At 43.0% G+C, this 25,998-nt stretch overlaps 1 protein-coding gene across 7 annotated transcripts in view; it reads right to left on the bottom strand.

Annotated features, from left to right (window-relative positions):
* The window catches only part of FOXN3 (forkhead box N3), a 191,370-nt gene that overhangs the window by 12,677 nt on the left and 152,695 nt on the right, over window positions 1–25,998 (bottom strand). For 5 of the 7 annotated variants that reach the window (XM_082233459.1, XM_082233457.1, XM_082233458.1 and 2 more), the window contains exons 5-6: window positions 11,705–11,770; window positions 1,925–2,033 (exon numbers count right to left, since the gene is read on the bottom strand). In XM_082233459.1, coding sequence (XP_082089585.1) covers window positions 1,925–2,033; window positions 11,705–11,770 — 175 coding nt within the window. The remainder of the gene's footprint in view (window positions 1–1,924; window positions 2,034–11,704; window positions 11,771–25,998) is intronic. The other 2 variants (XM_082233461.1, XM_082233462.1) reach the window with 2 other exon arrangements.

Here is a 25,998-nt window from a genome sequence, read left to right as displayed (position 1 = left end):
CCATTCACACCTCCATCTTGGCCTTTATACATTATAATGCACAGGGTGGAACAGAGAGAACAGCTTGTTTATGGCAGAAATGAAATCTGAACCAGGGACTTCTGGATTCCTGGTTCAGGCTCTTGGTCATTAAGCTTCTAGCTTCCATTCGCAATGAAAAGTCCTTGCAATCATTCGCTTTTATCACGTTCCCATTAACTTTTTTCATCATTGCTCCACCTCAAAAAAGTAGCAATGGAGGCAATGACAAAAATATGGTCCCATTTAGTAGGAGATCCCATTACATGAAAGTTCCCCAATACAGTCTATGGCAGCCTTCCTTAATGTGGTGCCCCCCATAGTCTTTGGACTACAACTCCCATCAGCCCTAGCAAGCATAGTCATGGGCTAACGGCAGCTGTAATCTAAAACACCTTGAGGGCTCCAAGTTGGGGAAGGCAGATCCATGGACACTCTTCCCTGGGAAGGCATTATGTGTAAGTTCCAAATGTAATGAATGGGAGCGTAGAATAACCCTTGCTGTTGGCAAATGTTTTCTTGTGATTATGGCTTAATTTAATCAGATAGGAGCACATTTTAAAATAAGTAATTACAAGAAAATTTCAGAGACCACTCTTGTCAACCTGACAATTCACCTGTAAAAAATTGACCACAGACTACCAATTCATACTAGTCAAGAATTGCTCTTCAGAACAATATAATGATGATTTATAATTTGTATGGGCTTGCTTCCTAAAAAACAACAACAGAAAAGTAAAAACAGGAAGCAAAAATAGCAGCAAGAAGCAACTGAAAAGCAGCGTGGATATAGTGAAATAAGAGCTGCTGTCAAAAAAATCATGTTCTGTTGGGGCAGCTTTAGTGCTAAATAATGATGATTCAACACACTAAAAATAGTCAATTTCCATTTACAGATTAGACTGAAACAAAAGATCTATTTATGTGGTTTAAGCCAAAAGGACAACAGCAGCATAATGACATAATCTCCCATGGCTAATCTTTACGTATGTCAAGTGGCGAATTCGCCCTGGGTTTTAGTATTTTTGAACAATGCACATTATCCAAACAATTCACAACACCTTGGGTTGGACACTCAAAGGTGAAATGATTGCAAAAGATCACTAACTAATTGGATCAAGGGCCAGCAGCCAAGTGAGCTTGCACAGAAACTGGGAAACAATGAAATTCATTCATTCAATTACTGTTTGAAAAGGGAACAGTCTACAAATGGCTTAAACAGGCTACAACTGTGAGATGTAATGAACAAAACACACACACAGAGAAAAAAAGTGTACTTAAGCATGTTGGCTAAATACTTAGCTGAAATACTGCATTTTTCTTATGTTGTGAGCACACAAGTAGTCATTTGTACATAATCTTGTGATCAAGTAGACTATGGGAACTTGACCAGTTGCAATTTTTTTTTGGGGGGGGGGCAAGGATAAAGCATTCCCTGATGGTACTGAAATAGTGAGAATAGACCAGAAAAGAAAGAAAAGAAAGACCCAAATCTAAGACATGTCTTAACATTCAGTGAAATATGTAAAAATGTAATAAAATAAAAAATATGCATTTAATATTTTGCCTGACATGGCAATTGCTTCTGGGAGAATTGTATGCTAGAGCCACCCCTTGACAAATAAGAACAGAGTAAAAAGCTGGATAAATTTGTTTTTCTAGTAAATGTTTCTCTACGAATCTGAAAAGCTGCATTACTTGTGTGCAAAGTGTGGCCACAGCCACAGAGAAAGGACACCTCTAGATTTTGCTTCAAAAGGAAGTAAATTGTGGTGTAGAAGTTGCACTGAAAATCTGTCAATGATCTTGCAAATAAACCTGTTGCAAGTTCAGCAGCGCTCTCTCAAAGAGTTCTCCTTTCAAAGTTCTTTGCCATCTCCCACTGCACCACTGATTCTGTACTTACCTTACTGCAGCAGCCATGCTTCCGATTGGGTTTATTGGCAGTGGCCTGACTCCTGGGAAGATTCCTCTACTCAGAATGCGAGCTCCATTTTGGATAACTCCGGGAGGAACTGGAGGCAAATTGCAAGAAAAAGAGGAGGACAAATTAGCTCAGTTGTGAAACTGACATGTTTATTAAAATATCAAGCTTCATTGGAGCAGGGGGAAAGAAGAATTGCTGCTTCATAAATTTATATATATATATAAACAACTTAGGAAAGAGTTGCATGTGATATTTCATGAGTCAAGTGTAGCCACAGAAAGTTGTGATAGATCAGTCAGTGCAACATACTGACAAAGCATGAGAGCTCCTCTGATCAAATCTCACTCCAGCAACTGACCTCTTGGGAGAAGTCAACATGTGCAGGTGGAATAAGAGTGGAAAGACTTAATGCTTGCCAGATCAACTCTGTTTTCTTACTAGAACCTGAAGATTGACCAGCTAGAGACACACACAAATGATACACAGAATTACTCTCCAAGAATATTCTGAACCCAGATTTTTTTCTTCTTTTGTACCAGAACTGAACTGAGCTCACAGTCCCTTCACACATAAAGATCATTCCTACTTAGCTTTCTTCATTTCAGCAGTCTTATTTAGGTGTGGGGGGAATGTTTTGTTAAACAAGTGGGAAACAAAAACTCTTGCCGATGTATGCCAAATTACTCAAGAGATTTACCAGTTGACCCTGGTGCATCTTCTGCCCTGTGTCAGAGAATAGGACGTATCTTTGTAAGGTGTCCAAGTTCAATCCATGGCCTCTCAAGATAACAGGATCTCACATATTTTACTTGTGAGGAAACACATATACAACGCCAAAGGAAACTCCTTCCAAAGGTGAGCAATCTTAAGGGTGACATCAAAATCCTCACCATGATTACTCAGAAACAGAGAGGCACTTTCTCGAATAAACTGATTGTTTTTTCCTTTTTCTTCTTAGCTTCTAAAAATACATTAACAAACTACCCCAACATAACCCCACCCCTCAAGAAATGGACACAATTTGACTAAAGATCTGAAAGAGGCAACCTTAAACGTTAGTTGAGTGAAAATGAAGTGAACTGTGCTTAGAAAGAAAGAATCAGCAAAACTGAGGCAATTCATTTATATGCTCCCACTTCTCCCCCATTTCCCTTGTAAAACTATGTGCTTGTGTTTCAGACACCTGTTTAGCTCAGAGCAACTCCCTACTCACATTAAAATGAAGGCAAGGTTTCGCATAATGTTTATTTATTTTTACCTTGTCTTTCAGTTCCCAAAAGGGTGCTCATGGATGCTTACAAGATAAGCACACACACACACACACACACACACACATCCCAAATTCATATTCTACAACTGTTACAAGGAAAATAGCCAAAACGGATAAAACAGCAGAAAAATTCGCCACGAAACAGTCAGCCCACCAACATATTCATTAGAAATCCTATTTAAAGTAACGTCCACCTTAAAAACAAATGCAAATTGCTAAGAGATTCTATGAAAGAAAAAGTAATCACGCATCTCTGTGGAACCCAGTTTCTTGATTGTGGTCCAACCCCCCCCCCCCATTTTTAACCACAATACAAGCAGGTAGAACAATATATAGTGTCTTCTAATAAATTTCGGTCATGGGATCTAGCCAGATGTTATGGGGGCACATGACTGCTGCCAACCTCCTCTTCCCTAGTGATGTAGCTCTCCAGATGTTGCTGTACTCCAGCTTCCATCATCCCTTACTACTGGCCATGCTGGCTGGGGCTGGTGGCAGCTGAAGTCCAACGCAACCTAGTGGGCCAAAAGTTCCCCATCCGTGCCCTGTAACATCTAATTGCACCATCAGAATCCACCTTCTAGTTTCTATTGCCAGCATTTAATACTGGACAAAGAGAACAGAATAAATAAGGCACCCATTAATTGCACGAGCCATTAGCATACACTGTAAGCAAAGGATTGCCAGGAATGACAGATTTAATTTACAAGCCTTAACTCTTGTTGCACCCATCAGATGACAGAAAATTGTACATTTTCCTGCAAAATAATCTTTTTTTCTCTTCCTTTTTTGTCCTAAGGAAATGTCACTTCGAGCCCATTAAAATAATTAGGCTTTTGCTGATATTTCCAGCAGATGTTCCACAGTGTAAGGGTACCCATCACACAACAAGGGAGATCATTTGGAGGAAACTGAAGTTAGCTCAAAAGAGGCCCTATACATCTATTCAAGAGTGTTCAATAGAAACGTCTTTGTTCCATGGGAAAACGTTGCCTCCCAATGCTCAGGCTTCATGGCACTCAAATTGAAATGGACATCAAATGCCCAAGGCGGCTGCTGAACTGTGTGCCACTTTTGCACCAATGACATTTTCTTTATGCAGGCGCAGATGTAATGTTCCTAATCAGGCTGTGCGATTGCAAACTTCCTTCACCCACCACCTCCTCCGTTCAGAGGCACAAGTCTAACCACATCAGCACAGACTATAAGAACAGTTAAAGCTAAATAGATTTCCCACTTAGCCCAGAATCTGAAATCAACTTCATGCCATTATTTCGGATCTTGCATTAAGCAAGTCAACATCAGCGCAGCTGGAACCTGGGACACAGAAGCCAGACTTCGGTCTACCCAGCCCACTACAAATCTACTCCGACTAGCAGCAACTCCCGGCCTCCTGCACAGAGGTAGTAGGCACAGGAGGCTTCCCTTAGTCCTGCTACCGAATATTATTTTAATTGCAGGTGCTGGAGATTGAAACTGTGACTTTTTTGTGGTACTTCGCATATCTGTGATGGCAACCAGTAGTAGGGGATGTAGTGGGGTGGAGCAGAGCCACCCTCCTGACACCAGCATTGTTGCTGCAAACCTGGACTGGGATGGGGCAAGATAAGGGCCATGTGATGGAAGTGTCAGGTGAACACAACCTGATAAGCAGCCCTGATGGAGTCAGGAGGGCAGCTCTGCCCTACATGCACATACCGTTACTAATTGAATAGGGGTGGTGTTGTGGTCTAAACCACTGAGCCTCTTGGGTTTGCCGATCAGAAGGTCAGCGGTTCAAATCCCCACGACGGAGTGAGCTTCCGTTGCTCTGTCCCAGCTCCTGCCAACCTAGTAGTTCGAAAGTACACCAGTGCAAGTAAATAAATAGGTACCGCTGCGGCGGGAAGGTAAACGGCGTTTCCGTGCGCTCTGGTTTCCGTCAACGGTGTTCCACTGTGCCAGAAGTGATTTAGTAATGCTGGCCACATGACTTGGAAAGCTGTCTGTGGACAAATGCCGGCTCCCTCGGCCTGAAAGTGAGATGAGCGCCGCAACCCCATAGTTGCCTTTGACTGGACTGAGCTGTCCAGGGGTCCTTTACCTTTTTTACCTTTTACTAATTGGAATTTGTGCTGCAGGCGATCCTGTTGCCTGCTACAGGTTGCTTAGCACACTATAGCTAACTGGGGTAAAGCCATAAGGAGCTGTGCATCTGCTGAAGCCCAGGAAAGGATTTTTTTCAATCCACCTTAAGCATGGCAAGGACAATGTGGGATACCAATTTAGGAAAATGAATGAAAGAAACTATCAAATGACTCGGCTGCCTGCCCCAGCCCGTGTTGTCTCAACCTGGGAAATGCCCTTCAAGTTCCTAATGGTCCCTGTTGCCCCATTTGGGCACATCGGCCATAACAGGCTGGCCCCCATGCTCACTATTACTGCTTCCACTCCAAACTCTATTTACTTTTATCTGGTCTCTTGCTTCAGCTTCCTTTTGCACACTCGCCTCATTAAATCCCTCCTCAAACCTAATCCTAGAATCATTTTTTATTTTTTATTAGCAACATTGTCAGCAGCCGCTTAAGAACCTCTGTGTCAGCAACATGCCTGCAAATCTGTATCATATGTCTACATTTTATATTTGTTTATGTCTTCCCTTTTCCGTTCTACTCTTCTTTGTGGTACACTATGGACTGCTAGGTCAGGATTTTTTTATTTAAATGCCTGAAGTTCTTTGAAGCTCTCAGCAATTTGTGCAGGGTACGTTGCAAATCAAAATGAAAATTTGTGTTAAAAATGTTTTTGCCTTTTAGTAGTGCTTTCCATGCCATTTAAGATTTGGCAGCTCTCAATGCACGAGCTAGCAGCTCCACACAGTGGATAAAGAACAAGTGGCATGGACAACCTATGCCTATGCAGTTAGCAGTGTCGCTGATTATTAGAACCATCATCCAGAGAGAGACAGGAAGAGATAAGTGTACACCAGCAGCTAAGGATGGATTCATCAATTTGTCAGTACATGTCAATTCCACATGTGTACATTCGTACGGTTCCATCCCCATTTTCACATTATTTTGCACGAAAATGATCTTCAAATATTACTCTCTCTCAACGTACGCAATTCTAAATGCATGTTCTAAAACACATGTTTCGTTTGAGTGCATTTTCAAAGCTGGGAATTACGCTATTGCAAAATTCAGGGAAGTGAAAACCTGAAAAAGAATAAATTTCTCATTTCCCGTTCCACACATTTGTCTGGGAGGTGCATATCAAACGATTTCCCATCGGAATTCACAGAAAGCAAACTCCTCAAACATCTCTAGCAGGTGTTTTTACACCTCTGAACAGTGGGGTCCTCCATTCACCCTTTTAAGTTTTTCTGCTCTTAAAAAGTGGTTTGCCATGTACTGTATATGGGAGTTGCTTGGAAGATAAGCCCCACTGCACATGCGTAGTAAGGTTGTGTATGCGTGGTAGAGATTAGGTGGTTCCCTTTAACTTAAACATTTTTTTAAATATAAATAATGGCATTCAACTGAGCCAATAGGATTATAATAATTCTAAAGTGAGTAATTCTAAAATATAATTAACTAGATATATTTTATCTACAGAATCAAGAGATCTAAAGAATTATTATCTAGTGACAATAATCTGTCTAGAGGACTCCAGTCATGTACTTTGGTCATTATCCCTCCAGCCCAGCCCAGCCCAGCCCAGTGGAACCACTGACTTCCCTCATCTACGATGGAAGTTTCATGTGGCTATCACAATGAAACAAAAGAGATGGGTAAGAACACTGAACTTGCCAGAGAAAGTTCAGCCATTTCACCCACTGTTTTACACCTGGAATGTATAAACAGCTCTGAAGATAAAAAGAGGTCTGGGGGCTGTTATTCTAGTGCAAATGTTCATGTCGATATTCTGCATGAAACAAGAGTAGCTCTGCTTGCCTCAGTAGGGGAGTTCACCAAGACAGGGGCACTGATGTAGGAGGGGTCCATTAAAAGATGTCCGTGGTCTTCCACACCTGTCCTTACTTCCCTGCATAGCCCTGTTTGTGACCCCCGCACCTCCAACCACTTAACTATTGTCAGCCTGCCTCTATAAAGGCCCGAACCAAGTCCTAGCCATTTTCTGAAAAATGACTCCTTTCTCTCGGAGAAAGATGAAATAGTCAGCGCAAAAGACCCTAGTGTCCTGGGACCAGTAAGATAAAAAAAAACGTCTTTTAACATGAATAAATTGCTCCAGTAACAGAAATCAAGGGTATGAAACACACAGAGGTGGTACCAAGGTCATCCCTTAAAGATACAATGAGAATTAAATGAATACCTTGAGGGATGCTCCCTCCCTATGCTTAGTGATACCCATTAACCACGTTAGCATACAGTTCCATAGAAGCTCTCACCTAGCAAACTTGGTGCCTTCCAGATGTTGTTGGACTTCAACTCCCATCATCCCCAACAACTGACCATGCAGATTGGGGGTGATGTAGTCTATAACACCTGGATGGCACTGCATTGGGGAAGGCTGGTCTAGTACTACAAAATCTCTCTCTTGCTGATTACATAACTATGTCATGCCGCTTCCATCCTTAGCAGTCAAAGTCCCCTATGGCCATCCATTCTCTTCTGCTGTTCTCCTCTGTGCTGGAACCACAACTCTATGAGTGGGCAGTTAGGCCAAATCCAGATGTCAAGAAGAATGCCACCTTCCCCCCCCATACCTAGTTTCCCACCAAGCAGCAGATGAGGAAGGAGTGCCAGTCGTGACAATAAGATGACCCTACATAGTGCTTGTGGGGTGGGGGTACAGGCTATCACAACATTTCCATTTCAAAACAGCCCTGCAGAAAATAACTTGCTGACCAGGGATCAATGCACGTTTTTCTCCAAAACCCTGACTTCACTTCACAGGCCAGGTTTTTTTTTGAGTTCATGGTCTCTCTCTAATCTTATTCTGTCATCCAAACCACCAAATAATCAGCAGCAATCTCTGGAGCAAGCAAGTGCACTGTCGTGATGTGCAAGGCAGCCCTGTTCAGGGAAGTTTTTAATATGTGACATTTTAGTGTATTTTTCATCTTTGTTGGAAGCCGCCCAGAGTGGCTGGGGAAACCCAGCCAGATGGGCGGGGTACAAATAAATAAATAATAATAATAATAATAATAATAATAATAATAATAATGTGTTCAGCCTGACACTTTATGCTCAGTCAGCCAGCCAGGTAAGGAGACAGGAGGGGGAGCAGGAACCTTATACCCCTCTGCAAAGCACCACATGCATTGATGGTACAGTACTAAAGATAACAATGAACAACAAGACTGTTCATTGTAACTATCCCCTCTACAAAGCCTTAGGAATCACACAGTGATTTGCAACTATGGTTTGTTTTGCACAATTACAGAAAGCATGCCACATTTTGGGTGTTGCTTGGAGTTTCCAGAAGTGACTCTTCGGTAACAAAACAGGGTGCAAATTCTGAACCACGTCAGATAGTTTAAATGAGAAAAGGCATAGGCTTGCTTTGGAGAGTTAACTACCATTCTGTATCTCCAACTGAGCTTAGAAATCCCATTACAATTATAGCTATGAGGATGGAAAGACAGCCATCTTTTTATCTTAGCACTTTATATCCACTGTGTGCAAAAGACGATGGTCAAATGTGCTGTGGTGTAATCTGTATAGTAATAAAATAAAATAAAATAAAATAAAATAAAATAAAATAAAAAAATAAAATATCAGGTCAGCTCACTCAGTTCTTGCACACTTTTTTATCTGGAAACTATCATACATGGTTGGAAGCACGTGCACGCATGCGCACACACACACACCCTGGAAATACTGATAGAAGAAAAATATAAAAATGTGCACACTTTTAGCGGGGAGGAAGGAACAGTGCCAGGAGGGGAAAAGAGCAACATATCCTTTCCCCTTTAACAATACACTTGTTGTGCTCCTATGTTTGCACAGTCTTGAAACAGCTTCTCTGGCTTCCTGACTGTTTCCAAGCACCATTCAAAGCGCAATGGTTGGGACCCAAGACTGTTCATCCCTGTATGAACCTGCCCAGACATTAAGATCTGCCCCAGAGGCCCTTCTTTTGCTGCCCTGCGAGGAATTTAGCGACCAGAGAAAGGTGGCACAGTCTGTATATGGAATGTGCTCCCCAGAGAGCCCCAGCTGTCTTCTCCGTGCTGCATTACGTATCTGATTAAGAATGTTTTCTTTTCCCGAGCTTCAAAAGGCCAAACTAAACACAGTGTTAACTCTGGAAAACTTTTGCGAAGACTGTTTTATTTACGTTTTTATCTGACGCTTATTACTTTTATTGTTGTTGTTGATGATGTTGTTGTCTGATGATGTTGCTGTGCTTGACTTCACTTCATGATATATCTTAAACTTAGTTTGTGCTTTGTGGATACTTAACTGTTTGCCACTTTGGAAATTTGCTTAGAATCTAAAAGCAGGATAAACTAGGTAAAATAGATTTGGGTCCCAACTACTGCAAAGGGCGTTCGGCTTGTGGAATTTGGAGGGAGGGGTCTAGTCTCTCTGTCCACACTAGAAACTCTCACTTGACCCAAATGCTGATCCCGAGGGCGAGGAATCCTGAGAAATGGCCTGGATTTGGTTCACAGGACTGTAGCTGGAACAGTGGTGGGGAGAGAGCGATATCGGCAGAAATCAAGGGCTCCTCTCCCCCTCTTCCGCTAGTGCACCATTGGATCCCAGCCATTCCCCCCCCCCCGGCTTAGTCAACTGGTAAATGAAGCTCCGTATGTAGTAGTAAGCTTCAAAAACAGAACAATTGATTCCAAGCTATTATTAATGCTTTCTAGCAAATAAAATAGAAATTAAAAAGGTTCAGGGTCAGGCTTGAGGAAGCCCCCTCAGGAGGCTTCCCTAGTGTGCCAACATCCCTGCCCTATGCCAGCTGATGACCCCGTCCTCCTGTTTATTCTATTTATCTCTGCAGAACAGGTGGGTGGGTGGCTTACTAAAGAGAAGCAGAGACAGTAGTAGTGGCACTCCTCTGATGTGGGTGGCCATTATTGCAATTGCTGCAATGTCACAGAGTCTAGCTCTGGGGCCACTGCGCACAACTACAAGCAATGGTGGCTGCCCAGCAATGACTGCAGCACCATCAGCAGCAATGGCCCCTCAGCAGATGCCATATTGTGATGCCGTCTCTGGTTAGGGGACAGATTTAGGAATTATTGACATAGTACATCTTAATTTTACAGGCCACCTTTACAGTTGTACCTCGGGTTACAGACGCTTCAGTTTACAGACTCCGCTAACCCAGAAATAGTACCTCGGGTTAAGAACTTTACTTCAGGATGAGAACAGAAATCGCGCGGCAGCGGAAGGCCCCATTAGCTAAAGTGGTACTTCCGGTTAAGAACAGTTTCAGGTTAAGAACGGACCTCCAGAACAAATTAAATTCTTAACCCAAGGTAGGTATCGCAAAAGCAGTTCCAGTAAAAACAACAGCAACAACAGGATTGTTGCCCAAGACTCATCAAGGACTTATTCCACGTGATAACAAGGAACTGTCCTCAGTTTATTCTATTTAGAGAAGGAATATTTATATGCTGTTTTACACAGTCCATTTTCTCCTACAAGCAACAATCCTGGCACTCGCTGAGCACATGCTCATGTGAACCAATGCAATGTGTGAACCTGGTAACCAGGCACATGGCAGGCAGAGAATCCCATAAGAGACATTTATTCTAGCCACCACCACCACAGGAATTTCCACTGGCTCTGTTTTGTAACGATCTGGTTCCCATTTCATTTGTCCGCACGTACCTGGAGCTATTAGGCTTTGGGACTGTTTGCATGTAAAACAAAATATAAGTTCTGATGTAGTAAGTTTTATAATCTGGGTAAGAGCTCTCTAATGCAGAAACAGGTTTTTCAAAAGAAGAGTGAATACCTGGACTAGGAAAACGCTGAAGTGGGGAAATCCTGTTCAAGTGCTCCTTTGACAAAGCCACCTTTCTGATCTTTTTTATAAACGGATCTGATTCAGCCATGCAAGTTTAACATTCAAATTAAAGAGTGAATATAATTTTAATTCTTCCTTTCTTCAAGTTTCTCAAAGGCACCCCAAAAAGTGGAAACAGAAAGCAGAACATAATTTTCTAGTGGTGGCCCTAGGTGTGACTGTCTTACCTGTGCTGTAGAAGGAAAATACTTATCCGGCTACTATGCTTCATTACGACTGACAATTGTATACGTCTAATACATGCCACTAGTCATTGGATTCAGAGGTACACAATTGTTGTCGCTCATTAGACATAGAATTTTACGCACAGGAACCACCCCATAAAATTATACTAAGTAGAGAATTTGCAAGGGTCTAACTGAGAAATATTGTTTCTCAATCAGAAACATTTTTTTTAATGATTATTTTTAAGCCTGCTAGTCTGTGTGCTTTGTGAAAGAGAAGGTTAGGCTTACATATCTATGGTGCTATAGGCTATAGAAATATCTACTCACAACCTGCTTGTATCTCAGGGGGAGTATTCAAAAGCATCATGGCAGTGGCAGCATCAATGTCAGGATCTGGAAAAATCAACCAATAAATACATTAATTTACAAGTGGACCAATTTCCACTCCCACTAATTTAAAGAATGAACGGAATCTCCACAGTGACGAGTGTTACCAAAAAGTAAGATTAAATTTGCCAATATATATATATATAACTGGGAAAAGAAAGATCCTCGCATTTATAAAAAGTTTGTGTATTATTTATTATTATTATATGTGGTCCCAATGCTACAGAATTGGCCACCATTCTGCATTTTCCTGCTGGGATAGCCATGCCGTTATTGTGTTCTCAGATAACACTAAACCAAAAACATTGGTTTATTGAACTAGGGTATGCACAAAGGGGATGTACCGTATTTTTCGCTCCATAAGACACACTTTTTTCCTCCTAAATAATGAGGGGAAATGTCTGTGCGTCTTATGGATCGAATGTGTGGTTCCTGGAGACGAATCGCCCGAGTGCAGGGGTGAAAAGCGGATCGTGCGGCACGGAGGAGGGAAGGCTGCAGAGAGGAGGCTGCTGGGGTTCAGGGGCGCAGGGGAAGAGCCCTCCCGTCAGAGCGCTGCTGCGCCACCACCGCCTCCCTGGAGCCAGGTCAGGCTGGGCTGTGCAGTAGAAGTGGCGGCGAAGGCGGCAGCAGCAGCAGCATCGCCTCTGTCAATCAGGTGGACTTCCCGCACGCACGTACTTCCCAGCCAGCCGCCTGTAGGTGTCTCGGCTGCCTTCGCAGCGGAGAGCAGCTGCTCGGAAAGGAGAAGGAGGGCGGATGTGCCAGGGCGAGTGCTGGCGGGGCTGAGGGTTCCCCGCCGCAGGCAAGAAGGGGGCACCGGCTACCCTCCAATGTGGCCGGAGCCCCCTGCAGGGCACTTTTGGCAGCCTCTAAGATGTGTCTCTTTAACGCTCCAAAGCGGAGCGCAGCAGCACCCGAACACCCCCCCCTATTTACTCCAGAGGAATCCAGCCACTACATAGGTGCGCCTTACGGTCAGGTGCAAAAAATACGGTACTCTCAACACAGCTCCTTTCCTGCTGCTTTGCTCCTCTCTGCATTTAAGTGACAGGAAAAAACCAGGATTCAGCACTAAACTATTGTTTCCCATTACATGTGCACCCAGAAACTACAGTTAGCAGATTCCAAGCAAGCCAGGATATTAAGTCAACTAAACCATGGCTTGATATCCCAGCTTGTTTTGAAGTAGCTAATCATAGTCTCAAGTGGAGGCTCTCAACAGGTGGCTATGGCCAAGTGCTGAATCCTGGTTTATGAAGAGAGGAGCAAAGCAGCAGGAAAGGTCCAATCTGAGGGTTCACACAATTCATGCATATATTAGCTTATTAAGGACCCTCCAACAGCCTTGTGTCATCATTGATTCCAAATCATATCCTTTCCAGATAACATGGCCAACAATCGGGGTGATGGCACATGTGGTCCAAACATCTTTTTTGCATTATATGCAAACACAGGAGAAGTATTGTGGCACCTTCAAAAGATTAAATATGTACCACAAGATTCTTTCTCTGTGTGTATGAATTCCTTTCAGAGTTGTGATGGAGATTTCTGTGAAACTCAGGGTACGCTCCAGTCCCCCAAAGTCACAGTGTTCGCATGCAGCGGTATTATTATGGGGTTCATCTGACCCCCATTTCCTTATTTCACAGCTCTGAGTCACGCAGTCCATTCAGGAACTGAGAAGTCTCTGTGTGCTTTCCACACCTCCACTCAACCCTCCCTTTTGCCTGGAATACTAGTTACAAGAGTTTCATTGAGCTCTATGGCAATTACTCAGCGTGAAAGCAGTGTTAGAAACTGAGATATGAAAGCTAGGAGCTAAATGGCACCTTAAACCTAGGTTATGGGGCGCAACAACGGAATATCTAGGTATGTGGTTCTTTTATAACAAGAATACAAAGCTGAAAATGAATGAACTGCAGCTAAGTTATTGTGTTCATTTTTCACATGGTCTAGTCCTCCCCTGCCCGTCCCCCTAATATTCTTAAGAGGGTCTCTTCTCCAGCCTTCAGAGTAGCTGGAAGTGGGGAGGCAGAAAAAAGTCCTCCTTTCCATCCACTCTGCAGTTTTAATCTGAAATTTTTGGCGCAGTACTGTGTGCCCAGAGATCAGAAACTGCTTGCGCTAATGAAATTCCCTGTCACAAAAATGCGCCTACAACAATGGGAGTTTCGAATGGGAGCCAGTGTGGTGTAGTGGTTAAGAGCGGTAGTCACGTAATCTGGGGAACTGGGTTCGTGTCTCCGCTCCTCCACATGCAGCTGCTGGGTGACCTTGGGCCAGTCACACTTCTTTGAAGTCTCTCAGCCCCACTCACCTCACAGAGTGTTTGTTGTGGGGGAGGAAGGGAAAGGAGAATGTTAGCCGCTTTGAGACTCCTTAAAGGGAGTGAAAGGCGGGATATCAAATCCAAACTCTTCTTCTTCTTCTGTGTGTAAGTGCTATTCCTGAGGGGAAATCCCTACCGATATGTATCAGATCATAAATCTGTAGCAAGTGTGTGAGCTAAAAGAGCAGACTGGACAGTCTAAGTCTTAGTACGTAGGGTGTACACAAACACAATAGCAGGACATCATACATGCCCCACTCCTGTGCCCCAGCAAGTAAGAATTAAAATTCTGTGCCTATATAGGGAGCTTGAGAACCATGTATTGGAGGGGGGCCCACAAACCTCACAAAGGCACCACAAAGCCATTTGCATCAGGACCACTGTTACTTTTAATAGAAGGATCATCACTTGTCTGCCGTTATCCCTAATCGGTTTCTGAATCCATCATGCGCAGTTGGTTGACAGATGGCAAGTAAGGGACACAGAGCAAAATATGATCCTTTTATAACTATATTCACTTGCCTCCAAGAGGAGGCCGCACGGCTGCTGTGGAAATAGGGGTAGCCATGACAACGGTAAACAACCAAGAACGGCCAGTGAATAAGCTGAAAAGAACATCTGCCCCAGCAAAGCGTCCCAGCTGCCCTAGGGCGAAACTTGCTAATCGCCTAGTGATGCTGCGTGACAGGGAAAGCCGCCTATGCCATGTTCAAATAAATGAAGTGTGCAATTGAAGCAGACATAAAAATGCACACCCTTGCCGACTGCTGCCTCTGTGCTTCTAAACTGAATGACTAATGGGATCATTTTTAAGGTGGTGGGGGGGGGTGCAGGGGAGAAGAGGGAGGTGAAACACTTGTCACTATTTATGCTAAATTACATACCGCAAAAATTCAATTTGCTGCTAATAGCTTCTTGGCATTTTATTTTGGGTATTATGTTGGAAAATTACATTTTAGTGTTAAAAATACATATTTCATATTTGTTATAAATGCAGTTCAATTTCAAGGGTAATAACGTAATGGAGTAGAAAGCCCTGCAATCTGTTAATAAATACAGACTGCACACAACCTAAGAGGTTGTAATGGCCACTCTTCTCTCTCTCTCTCTCTCTCTCTCTCTCTCTCTCTCTCTTTCTCCCACACCCGCCCATCCTCTCACACACAATTTCTTTCACCTTTTATGGACTTATTTATCTGATGTCTATGCCATCCTCCTTTACAGATGAAGGCTTCACTCCCTCTAATAGCAAACTCAGTTACCTCCCCCCCCCCCGCCACCCGGTACTGTGCTAACATCAACAGAGCTGAAATACGGTTACTCAGAAACAAGAGGGAAGTAACAGTTTGCGTGGGGAAGCATCAAAGTCTGAGGAACTACCAAAAAATTTTTGCGTTGTTGTTTTTTAAAAGCCACATACAAAGTGGGTGTGGGAACCCCACCCCCCAACAGAGATGGAAAAACCAAAGAGGAAGAAAACCAACACGGGGTTGGCTGCGGGACGACTTGCAACCGCGCGGTTTCCCCTCTGCTCTGACTGGCGCTGCTTCCTGTTCTGGAAGGAAAGGCAATCTTCTATCACTTCATGCCCAGATGAAAAGTCTTTTCAGCATGCAGACTTCTGTGCTGATTTTCTTCAGCTGTCCTCTCTAACAACAGAGGAGGCCACACAAAAAATGTGTCCAGGGCTGTGTAGAGAAGAAAACTTGACGGAACGTATAGTGGTCAGGGTAGGTGCAGGATCATTCATAAGCTGCTGTGCACGTAGATGAACAGTCTATTGCACCCAACTCATTCACAGGCATAGGGACCCATACGAGGTAATGCATGCAATGGCATGTATAGCTGCACATCTGGTCGTGACCTGTAAACTGCTCTGCCCTATGAGCATGCTTCTGCAGAACAGGAAACTCCATAACCACCCATCAGTGATATGGGGTGGAGTGCTTTATTGGTCTGAAGAAAACAATCCATTTCATAAGCTCATCGGTAGCTAGGAACGGATGCCAACCGCAAAGACAGTATTAGGCAAACTTTGGCAGCGACAAAAGTTTTCTTGCATTGTTTACTAACTACAAGGAAAACAAATGTTGGCTAATTATGCCAACTGCATGTCAGTGCAGAACACGGTTTACTTTGGAGTACAGGATGATAAAGCAAAAAGCAGGTTAAAAAAAAAAGGGCATTAGACTGTGTGCACATACAGGCAGCATTCGAAAATCCCCAGGCGCATTTTGCTACTGGTGTGGGTCCAACAGCAACGACATGGAGATTTCTGCAGTGGGTGGAGATTAAAACCAAACGCATCTTAGAATATAAAATGTCACGTCTCGAGTTATGCAAGCATATTCTGATATGCGGGAATTCTACCTAAATTTTTAAAAAATGCTGAAATGAATGAATCGTGTGGTTCCTGTCCCAATCAAATGTGTCATTTCATGTTGATTTTAAATTTAACCCAATGCCATATTTGTTTGAAAAACAACCCCTCTTTCACATTTCTCCTTTCAAAAGTTAATGCATACATCCTGAAACAGTGGGGACAGTGGGGTGGGATGGTATGGCAGTTCTTACTTGACCTCCCGAAAGCAGTGTCACTTCTGTTTACTGAGAGGGAGAGAGGCAAAGCAACGGGGAGGGCAGTGCGGAGAAATCACAGTGGCAGGAGCTCCAGATTTAACTCTGCTGGTACATCTGCACCACACTGCCCTTCCTGCTGCCTTGCCACTCTCCCTGAAGGTAAGCAGCATCAATTCTGCTGTCAGGAGGTCAGCTAAGAGCCGCTGCTCCATCACGCCATCCACTACTGTCCTGAAAAAGGAAAGAAAATAAAGAAATGCCTCCGTTTCTCTCATGACTATGACATCAATGCGAATTATGAATGCTGTGTTAGAAGAAAACTCAGGCTATTGGATGAGAAGTTCGTATGAGAAAGAGGACGTCTTTATAATCTCAATCACGTGGAGCCTTACGCATGATGTGGGCCATATTCATCGCAAAGTCACAGATAATTGCCAAAGAACTACTTTAGACACACACACACTGCAAAGGCTCGCATATTCCGCAACAGCAATCTGTGCTTTCATTTCTTAGAAACCAAACCTTAACTCCCCATCAGTTGCAATGGTTTGTCATGGCACATTGGATGGGTCTGCTATTCAAGTACCACAACTGCAGAGCCCCTAAATCAGGGGTGATGAACCTCTTTCAGCCTGTCAGCTGCATTCCCTCACGGGGAACCTTCTAGGGACCTTGTGGCAGTGGTAGGTGGAGCCAGGGGCAAAGTGGGTGGAGCAACATACATGACTTTCACTTTCACACAGCAGACTACATTCCTGCCATGCAAAAACCAGGGGCTTACATCTCTTTCCTCCTTCTAGGCAATCCATTTTACATGCATTCCTCCAAATGCCCCCTAGACCATTCTCTAGACCAGGGGCTGGATGCGGCCCAATCACCTTCTCAATCTGGCCTGCGGATGGTCCAGGAATCACCGTGTTTTTCATGAGTAGAATGTGTCCTTTTATTTATAAAACTTATCTGGGTTATTTGTGGGGCCTGCCTGGTGTTTTTACACGAGTAGAATGTGTGCTTTTATTTTAAAAGCTATTTGTGGGGCATAGGAATCCATTCTTTTTTTTTCCTTTTCAAAATATAGTCCGGCCCACCACACAGTCTGAGGGACAGTGGACCGGCACATGGCTGCAAAAGGTTGCTGACCCCTGCTCTAGACAGGCAAAAGCACTCAAGGAACACATGGAGCAGAAATGAGGATGTCTGATAAATATAAGCCATATAAATGAATTTAGTTGTGCAACACATTTCAGTGTGTGTGTGTGTGTGTGTGTGTGTGTGTAAACTGAGATGATCTTGAGTTTTGACACACCTTGCCTTTCACAAAGTGACCTAAATCAAAGACAGAATATTACAGACTTAATTAAAAATGCAATTACATTAAATGTAGCATTGCTAATTGATATGAGTGTTATTCCAAATGCAAACCTTTAGTTAAAGAAAAGCAACAGATAAATATACAAAGGCTCTCTACCAGCAATATATAAGCACAATCGCTTTCAATTGCCAAGAGGAGATGAAATGTTTTTCTGTGGTCTGCACTATGATACCAATTGGCCAGAAATTATGGCAGCTTTTATATGCTTCTCATAATGTTCCAGTACACGACACTGTGCTGGGAGATACCAAGCTTGTAGACCATTAATCTTTTCTAGGACAGCAATTCCCAGGTTCAAGTGAGCCATTGTTGGTGTTCTCAGAACAGCTTTCATAAAGTTCGTTGCTGAACAATATGTAACACTGATAACAGAAATCTTTCTCCCAGTTTTTTTTCTTCATTGTGTACAAGAATTGCTGCTGAATTATATTTAGTATGCAATGGTGGCATTTTATTACTGAATTAAAAATATGATGTCACAAAAGCTACTGCTAATGGAAGAGATTAGCTTTCTTCCTTCAACCTCTCTGCTTTTGCCCCAGTCTAAATCCACATCAACTGACCCCTCAATTATCTGGAATGCCAACTGAGTGAAAATGTTTAATCAGAACATGATCACAGAAGAGCAGATCATCGGTGCTTTAGCGGGCCAATGGTAGATGCAGCAGCAATTGAGGGATAAAACCTTCATAAAGAGGCAGATTGTCTAAAAATGTGGCAGATGTACACCGAACAAAGTGTATAATAAAATGAATATAATCTCTGCTATTCCTGCCCATTTAGCATATAATATGGTTATATCAAGCCTCTTACCCCAACCATGACCAAACAGTGCACCACTTAGTATGTGGGTCAGCAGGCTAGTAACGCTTCACTGTTCCAAGACCCACAAAACCCATCTGCATGTGGGATGAGATCTGCTCCTGCCCCTGTAACATGCTAGAGGAGACTGGAGTAGAACACAGAATTGTAGAACTGCAGAGGTGGAAGGGACTTGAAGGGTCATCTAGGATCTTACTTTTCACATACAGAAGCTGAGACATTCTGAAGATCTTGGTCTGGTGCCACGCTTAACTATGACAGCTAACATTGGTTTGCTGCCTTAACTCTACTTAAGATCCCAGATTCATACAGAAACTACGTCGATTGCCAAGCTAAGCCCTGCCTGTAGAAAATGTGAAACCTTCATATCATGCATCATATCAGTTGGTAGCTGGGGAAACTGCCTTGACCATGCTCAGAGATTGGATGGTTACTCGAAGTGCAGGTGCTCAGAAATAATAATAATAATAATAATAATAATAATAATAATAATAATAATAATAATAATAAACAAAAACAAAAACCCATTTGCCTTATTGTGTCCCCAATTTAAGGTAACTACAACTTGAGATGGAGCTCATTCAGGTCATTGCACCACAAGATTGATTTTTTTGTCTGCCAATAGTCATGCATGGCCCAAGAGACCCCCTGAAAGGGAGTTGGCACCATAATCTGTGGCTGCAATTGGGCACCTGTCCTCCAATGGGCATTTTCCATGGCTAAGTGGTGGAGGAACATGCAGAGCGGGGGGGGGGGTGGAGGTGGGGGTGGAGGAGGCAAAGAATCTGGGCTGCTTGGGTATTGAGTCGAAAACCTGAAAAAAGTTGAGGTTGGGACAGAAACCTTGAGGAACTTTCCCATGCACTTGGACAGTGTGCAATTTTGCTGCACACTGCCCATTCATTTTGACAGGGCTTGCAAAGGAGAACTACACAGAGGAATGATTGTTATATTTGCTTGATACACAGAGTGAGCTGGAAATAGCAGACATATAAAACCACAGGACACAGTTAAAATCATGATAAAACACAGCATAATCCGAAAACACCATACCGCTCCAAATGTCTTCCAATATGGGAGAATCTTGCAGCGAGTAACCAAGGACTGTGTCAAATGAATATCCTGAATATGGGCGTTCCACAGCTGTGGCGCAACAACAGAAAAAGCACCAAATTATCCTCCTTAGTGGGTAGGGAAGGTGGAGAAAATATTCCTCAGAGTATCTAGAGCAGCCTTTGCCAAACTGCGGTCTTCTTGCCACTTTGGACAACAATTCTCATCAGCCCCTGATTGCATCTGATAGTTGTTCTCCAAAGCTGCTCTAGTAGTAAAAGTCTCCCAACAGTGACCAGACAGAAAGAGGAACATGTATTTTAAAGTCAAGAATAAAAATATATATAATGGCTGGGGAACTAGGCTAAAAATCAGTTCAAATCTCACCTCTGCAATAAATTCACTAGGTGGTCCTAGGTGAAGACACTCTCTCTTTTCAGTCTCCTCTGCATTATGGAGGTAATACCTCCTTCTGGCAACTCCTGCAGCAGCCAAGCTGGTGCCAAATGCTTTGCTCTGCTTTCCTTTGGACCACATCCGCAAGGCTGAGAGGGAGGCCTTGTCATCTGGGCAGCCTAGGACCTCTATACATATTGCTCAGGTCACTTCAAAGTTACAAGTGACCGGTTTCTGCAGGCAGAGCAGGTGATGTGATTCTCCAGTGGTTTGGCTTCACCCCTGGAGGAGCACGCCATTGTCTGTCGAGACTGATGCCAGCATTGATTGTTGCGAGGATTGTAACATGAGAAAGCAGGTAAAGTTATTCTACGGAAGTGTTATGGCTATTATATTATTTCAGTGAGATGTAAGAATCCCCTGCACTGTGATTTACGCAGAACCGCTTGCCCAGTATTTGAATATATGGCAACTTCAACAAATGTGTATTGAAAACTCATTTTCTCTATCATTTCCCACAGTTTCAAAAAGGCTTGATGTGCTTTAGGTGTGTATGGGCAATGTGTAAAGTCTTTTTCCCATACGTAATTATGAGCATCAAATCAGCGAAGGCAACGGAAACTCGTCTGCTGCTTTTTAAAAAAATTACTTCTTCCTAAAGGTTTAACTTCAAAGCAACTAAGTGCCAAATAATTCATTAACATAAGACTCATTTTGGAATATTCTTTTTTTTTTTTAAAAAAGAAGCAGCTCCTACTAGCATTAAGTACAATAAGAAAGGGTAATATACCTATAGAAGATAATCCCATTGGAGGCTTCACTCATTAATTCTGTGAAAGGGCAAACTGACTCCCCCATCCCCACCCCAAAAATATCAATGTGAAGAAACATCAGAAGTTCTGAGAACAAGTACTAATGGAGATTAAAGCCCATTTCCCACTGGAACACTTCACAATCCTTGTTTTGCATTGCTGCTGAATCCTGGAGACAGAAGCTAAGTGTATTATAAGGACACATATAATATACACATTTCTTTGGAGGATGGAATGTTGAGTGTTCTCTACAGGGAGAGCAATGTTGAATGGAGAAGATGCTTTTTAATTATTTCTTTGGAGCAGATAAGGGTGGGGGGCGGCAGTAATCTTGCATCAACAGTTTGGAATTGCTGTTTCCCCAAAATTTCATCTAGTTGTGCATACTCCATCTCCCAAAATTACCTTATCCAGAAAAAGCGTTTGATGTTCCTCTAAACAAATGCATTATTAATTTAATAAACAAACGGACAAATATCATTATATCAAGTTACAAGAAAGGTGATTCAGCTTAACATCAAGAAGAACTTTCTGACAGTAAGAGCTGTTCTAAGCGCTGTTTGACAGTGGAATGGACTCCCTTGGAAGGTGGTGGACTCTCCTTCCTTGGCGGTTTTTAAGCAGCGGTTGGATGGCTGTCTGTCATGGATGCTTTTGTTGAGATTCCTGCATTGCAGGGGGCTGGACTAGATAACCCAACTCTATGATTCTAAGAAAGGATTTTGATCAATTTACGCATGGAAATCCTTCCAGACTTCAGCAATTCAACACATCCTACAGGTTCTATTGACATATATTGCTTTCCAGTTCACTAGGACTGGTAAATTTTCCATAAGGGTTTTTATAAAACCAGATTAGAAAGGCTGCAACAAAAAAGCACTTTTAATTTCAGTGTGGCTTTCCTCTTTTCTTCAGCTGTTCTCCAGAGCGGGTCTTAATTTCCCACTAGGACATCTACAGAATTTAACAGCGCTGGGAAGAAATATCAGTTAATTCCACAGTGAACTGAAGTTGTGAAAGAAAACCTAGTAGTTTTGGGGTTGCTTTTTTTAATCACATATCGGGCAAGTTCCATTTGCAGATAGCTGAGGGAAAGCCAGCTGGTTTAAACTGCAGTTTAAACTGCAGAGACAAAATGTTACTGTTGGTTATTAAACTGTTTTTGTTTATTAAATTTGCATACTGCCCTTCAACCAAAGACCACAGGGCGGTCCACAATATAAAAATACAAAATGAGAACACAAAATATATAATGAAACAAAAACAAAACAAACAAACCAGAATCAGATCATGAATGAGGGAGGTCTTACTCAGCACAGACCTGGCATTTAGGAACAACAACTAAAGACCCAAGGGCTGGCTCCAAGGGCAATTGAAATTCCCCCGGTTGGAGGTGGAGGGGCTGGCATATGGGCACAGTCACTAATTGCCTGTGTCGTGTGCCCCTTACCTGGCCTTCCCCATTACTCCACTATCCCTCCTCTTGCCCAGAACCACTGTGATTGGGGTTACCCCCGCTCTCCCCCCCCAGGTGCATCCTGCGCCCCCCAATTCAAAAAACAAAACCCCCAAATCTAAAAACACGCAAGTTAAAAAGCCGTTAAAAACCCTTCAAAACATTTTAAACAATTGAGGAAATAATAACAGATGCAGAACCCACCGCACCCCAACAAAACCCCCAAACCCAAGAGTCTGTTTAGCCGCCTCAGCTTTTGTAGCTGGAGTCAGTCCGGGCCCCACCCTCTCAGGCCAGGTGAAAAAAGCCTGCAAGGCAGGGAGCAGGTCTTCCAGGCCTAACAGCCAGGATGATTATGTTATTTTATTGAAAATAAAAGCATGTTTGTCTATTAAATCCAATCCAAATATTGCTCAACTATCATTTTGATTAAAAAAAAAGTTTCTTAGCGTAAAATGAAGAGAACTGACAATGCATTAACCTTAACACTCTTAAGTCTACCCTTTCTGAATGCTAATCTTCAGCATTCAGGCTCATGAGAAAATGAAATGCACTCTGAAAGGACCTCAGCACAACAGAGGACCTACTAATCTAGTGACCCTTTCAAGGCGAAGCAGTATGGTAACTTTCAAATTACTTAAATTATCTAATGAAAGACAGTGGTTGCCATTCCTGGAAACATTGACTGGCCTGTTTCTTTGTATGTCCAGTAGGGGGTAGGAAAATCTCAGTGTACAATGAAGAGCTCTAAAATATTTACACTCAAGCAACTTTGCTTTGATTGTGCTAATTCAGCCTTTTCTGCTATACAAAAGCAAACCTAACCTGCTATCCGATACTTTGGAACAGCAAAAGCTCTCACCAGATCGTTGGAGACATGACTCACCGTCTCCTGTGTCCTTTTCAATCCTTCAGAAGCATTTCCTCTAGCCTGGCAAATGTGTTAGAAGTGAGTTTTGCATTGTCTGGGTAAAATATATCACCTGTCACCAAGAGCATCACTCTAGTCTTCCTTAATTAGTAAAACATCCTCGCCACAGTATGTGCAAAAATGAAATGTTTTACTAAAAAAATAATACTGCAAATAGAGAAAGGCTGTCGGGGGCACTGGAAAGAATTTTGGAGACACATAGGCTATCTGGTGTCTGCTGCTTCAAAATGCAACTGGGTGAAGACCGTTTTGCCCTGGTGGCACCTGCTCCCCAGGCAATCCTCGGTGAATTTAACATGACTGAAAAATGCAGGAAACCATTGGTGGCACTGACACTGCAGTGATGGTTGGCACCATGAGGAAAGGGCTTCTTATGAGCAGCTGGCCATGGTGAATAATCTCAACACAGTTGTTGGCTCAAATAACCACCATGCTACAGCCACCCTGTGTGAAAAAGCTATGGTTGTAATAATAATAATAATAATAATAATAATAATAATAATAATAATAATAATAATAATAATTTGTTATTTGTACCCCGCCCATCTGGGTGGGTTTCCCCAGCCACTCTGGGCAGCTTCCACAGAAACCAAAAATACACTAAGATGTCATACATTAAAAACTTCCCTGAACAGGGCTGCCTTAAGATGTCTTCTGAATGTCAGGTAGTTGTTGATCGCTTTGACATCTGATGGGAGGACGTTCCACAGGGCGGGCGCCACTGCTGAGAAGGCCCTCTGCCTGGTTCCCTGTAGCTTTGCTTCTCGCAATGAGGGAACCACCAGAAGGATTTCAGCGCTGGACCTCAGTGTACGGGCAGAACGATGGGGGTGAAGACGCTCCTTCAGTGTTACTGAATGCTATGCAGAGTACATCCATTGAAGTTAATGGGCATAACTAAGTGAGGCTGATTAATTTGAACGGGTCTACTCTAAGCAGGACTTAGTTGATTACAACCCTAAATTACAAACCTGGATTCAACTAACTGGTCATGATAGTTCCATGCAAGGACTTCTTGCACAACAAGGCTCTCCATGCCCGGTCCCTCTGCATCCTCCAAATCAGCTTGGGGGGGGGGGGAGTCAGGAGAATTTCTCAGAACAGTGTGTGGTGGGGAGGAGAGGGGACGTTGTTCCATTGGGCAAGAAGAAATGCTTGCGCTAACAGAATATTTCTAATACTGCTGAACTTCTTCCTACATTTCCGGATTGTTTACCTGCACATTTCCCCCACATATGCTTTTTCTCTGGTGGTGACCATGTTATATACCTTGAGATCTGATCGGTAGAAGCTTGACTACCAAGTAAAGGAATCTGTAGGTGCAGAGGCACAAAACACCTTCATCCTTCCAAGTCTTTTTATTTTGTACGTCTTGGGTTACAGGATTAAATCCGAAAGCAACGGCTACAATTTAGGAAGATCTGGCAGAAAGAGTGGGTCACCAAACAGGGCAAAAACCCTTTACAGATTTCTCTTCCTAGTGTCTACAGAATGAAGTCAGGTATAATCTGTTCCTGGGGACTGCGGCTTGGTGTCACCAGGTGAAATTTTGTGTTTTATAAGGCAAGCCCTGGGGAAATAAAGCACTGTTGCTATGTGATTCAAATAAAATCCGTAGCAACACAGTTGGGCATGGGAGATAATAGGGACTGAGGGCTCTCATTTCACCAACAGGTTTAACAGGATTCAGAATGTTAAAGCCACTAGGTACATAAAATACTGTACTTGCCTTGGATGTGGACTTGCCTTGTTTAATCTAAACGCCCCGCTGCTTGAAACCAACAGTTAAAAGAGTTCATCTTCTCAGTGCTTGCTTTACTGAAGAGGCACCCTCCCTCTCCTACATCGGGAGCTGCCTTATCCTGAGTCGGACGGTTGGTCTATCTCAGGGAAATTCCAACTTTTCATACCAAGTGGGTCGCAAGAGTACTTAGACACAGAACCCATGGGGTACATGAGGAGCAAAGTGCCTGAAATCTCCTCTCCGTGAACCCACACATTCACGCTAAACTTAGTGTTATGTGAGAACTAGGTCATAATCTCCACACCCACACCTAAAATCAGATTTTTATTGTTGTGAAATCAGTATTGTTGGAGGCAAGTTTTAAGGTAAGATTCCCCCACTACCATATGTTGAGTTTGCTGCTTTCTACCTATTGCAAATGAGAACCATTGGAGGGCCTATAGATTAGTGGTACAGCACATATTTTTATAGCGATCCCAAATTCAGTCTGTGGCATCTCCACATAACAAGAATGGGCCCTCCAGATGTTGCTAGACTCCCAGCTCCCATCAGTCCAAGCAAGCACCAGCCAATAGTCTGGGATGATGAGCGTTGGAGTCCAACAACATGTGTGAGGGCATAGGTTCTCCACCCCTTACTTGAGAAGGCCTTAAGTAGCAAAGCTTAGAAAGCTTTGGCCAGTCAGAGTAAACTGCACTCAGAAAAGATGTGCAGTTGTGTTCTCTCTCTCTCTCTC

The sequence above is a fragment of the Podarcis vaucheri genome, assembly GCF_965113315.1.
Source record: "Podarcis vaucheri genome assembly, chromosome: 1".
Classification (NCBI taxonomy): Eukaryota; Metazoa; Chordata; class Lepidosauria; order Squamata; family Lacertidae; genus Podarcis; species Podarcis vaucheri.
Note: the sequence above shows the minus strand (reverse complement) of the source record. Positions and strands in the feature narration are given on the sequence as shown.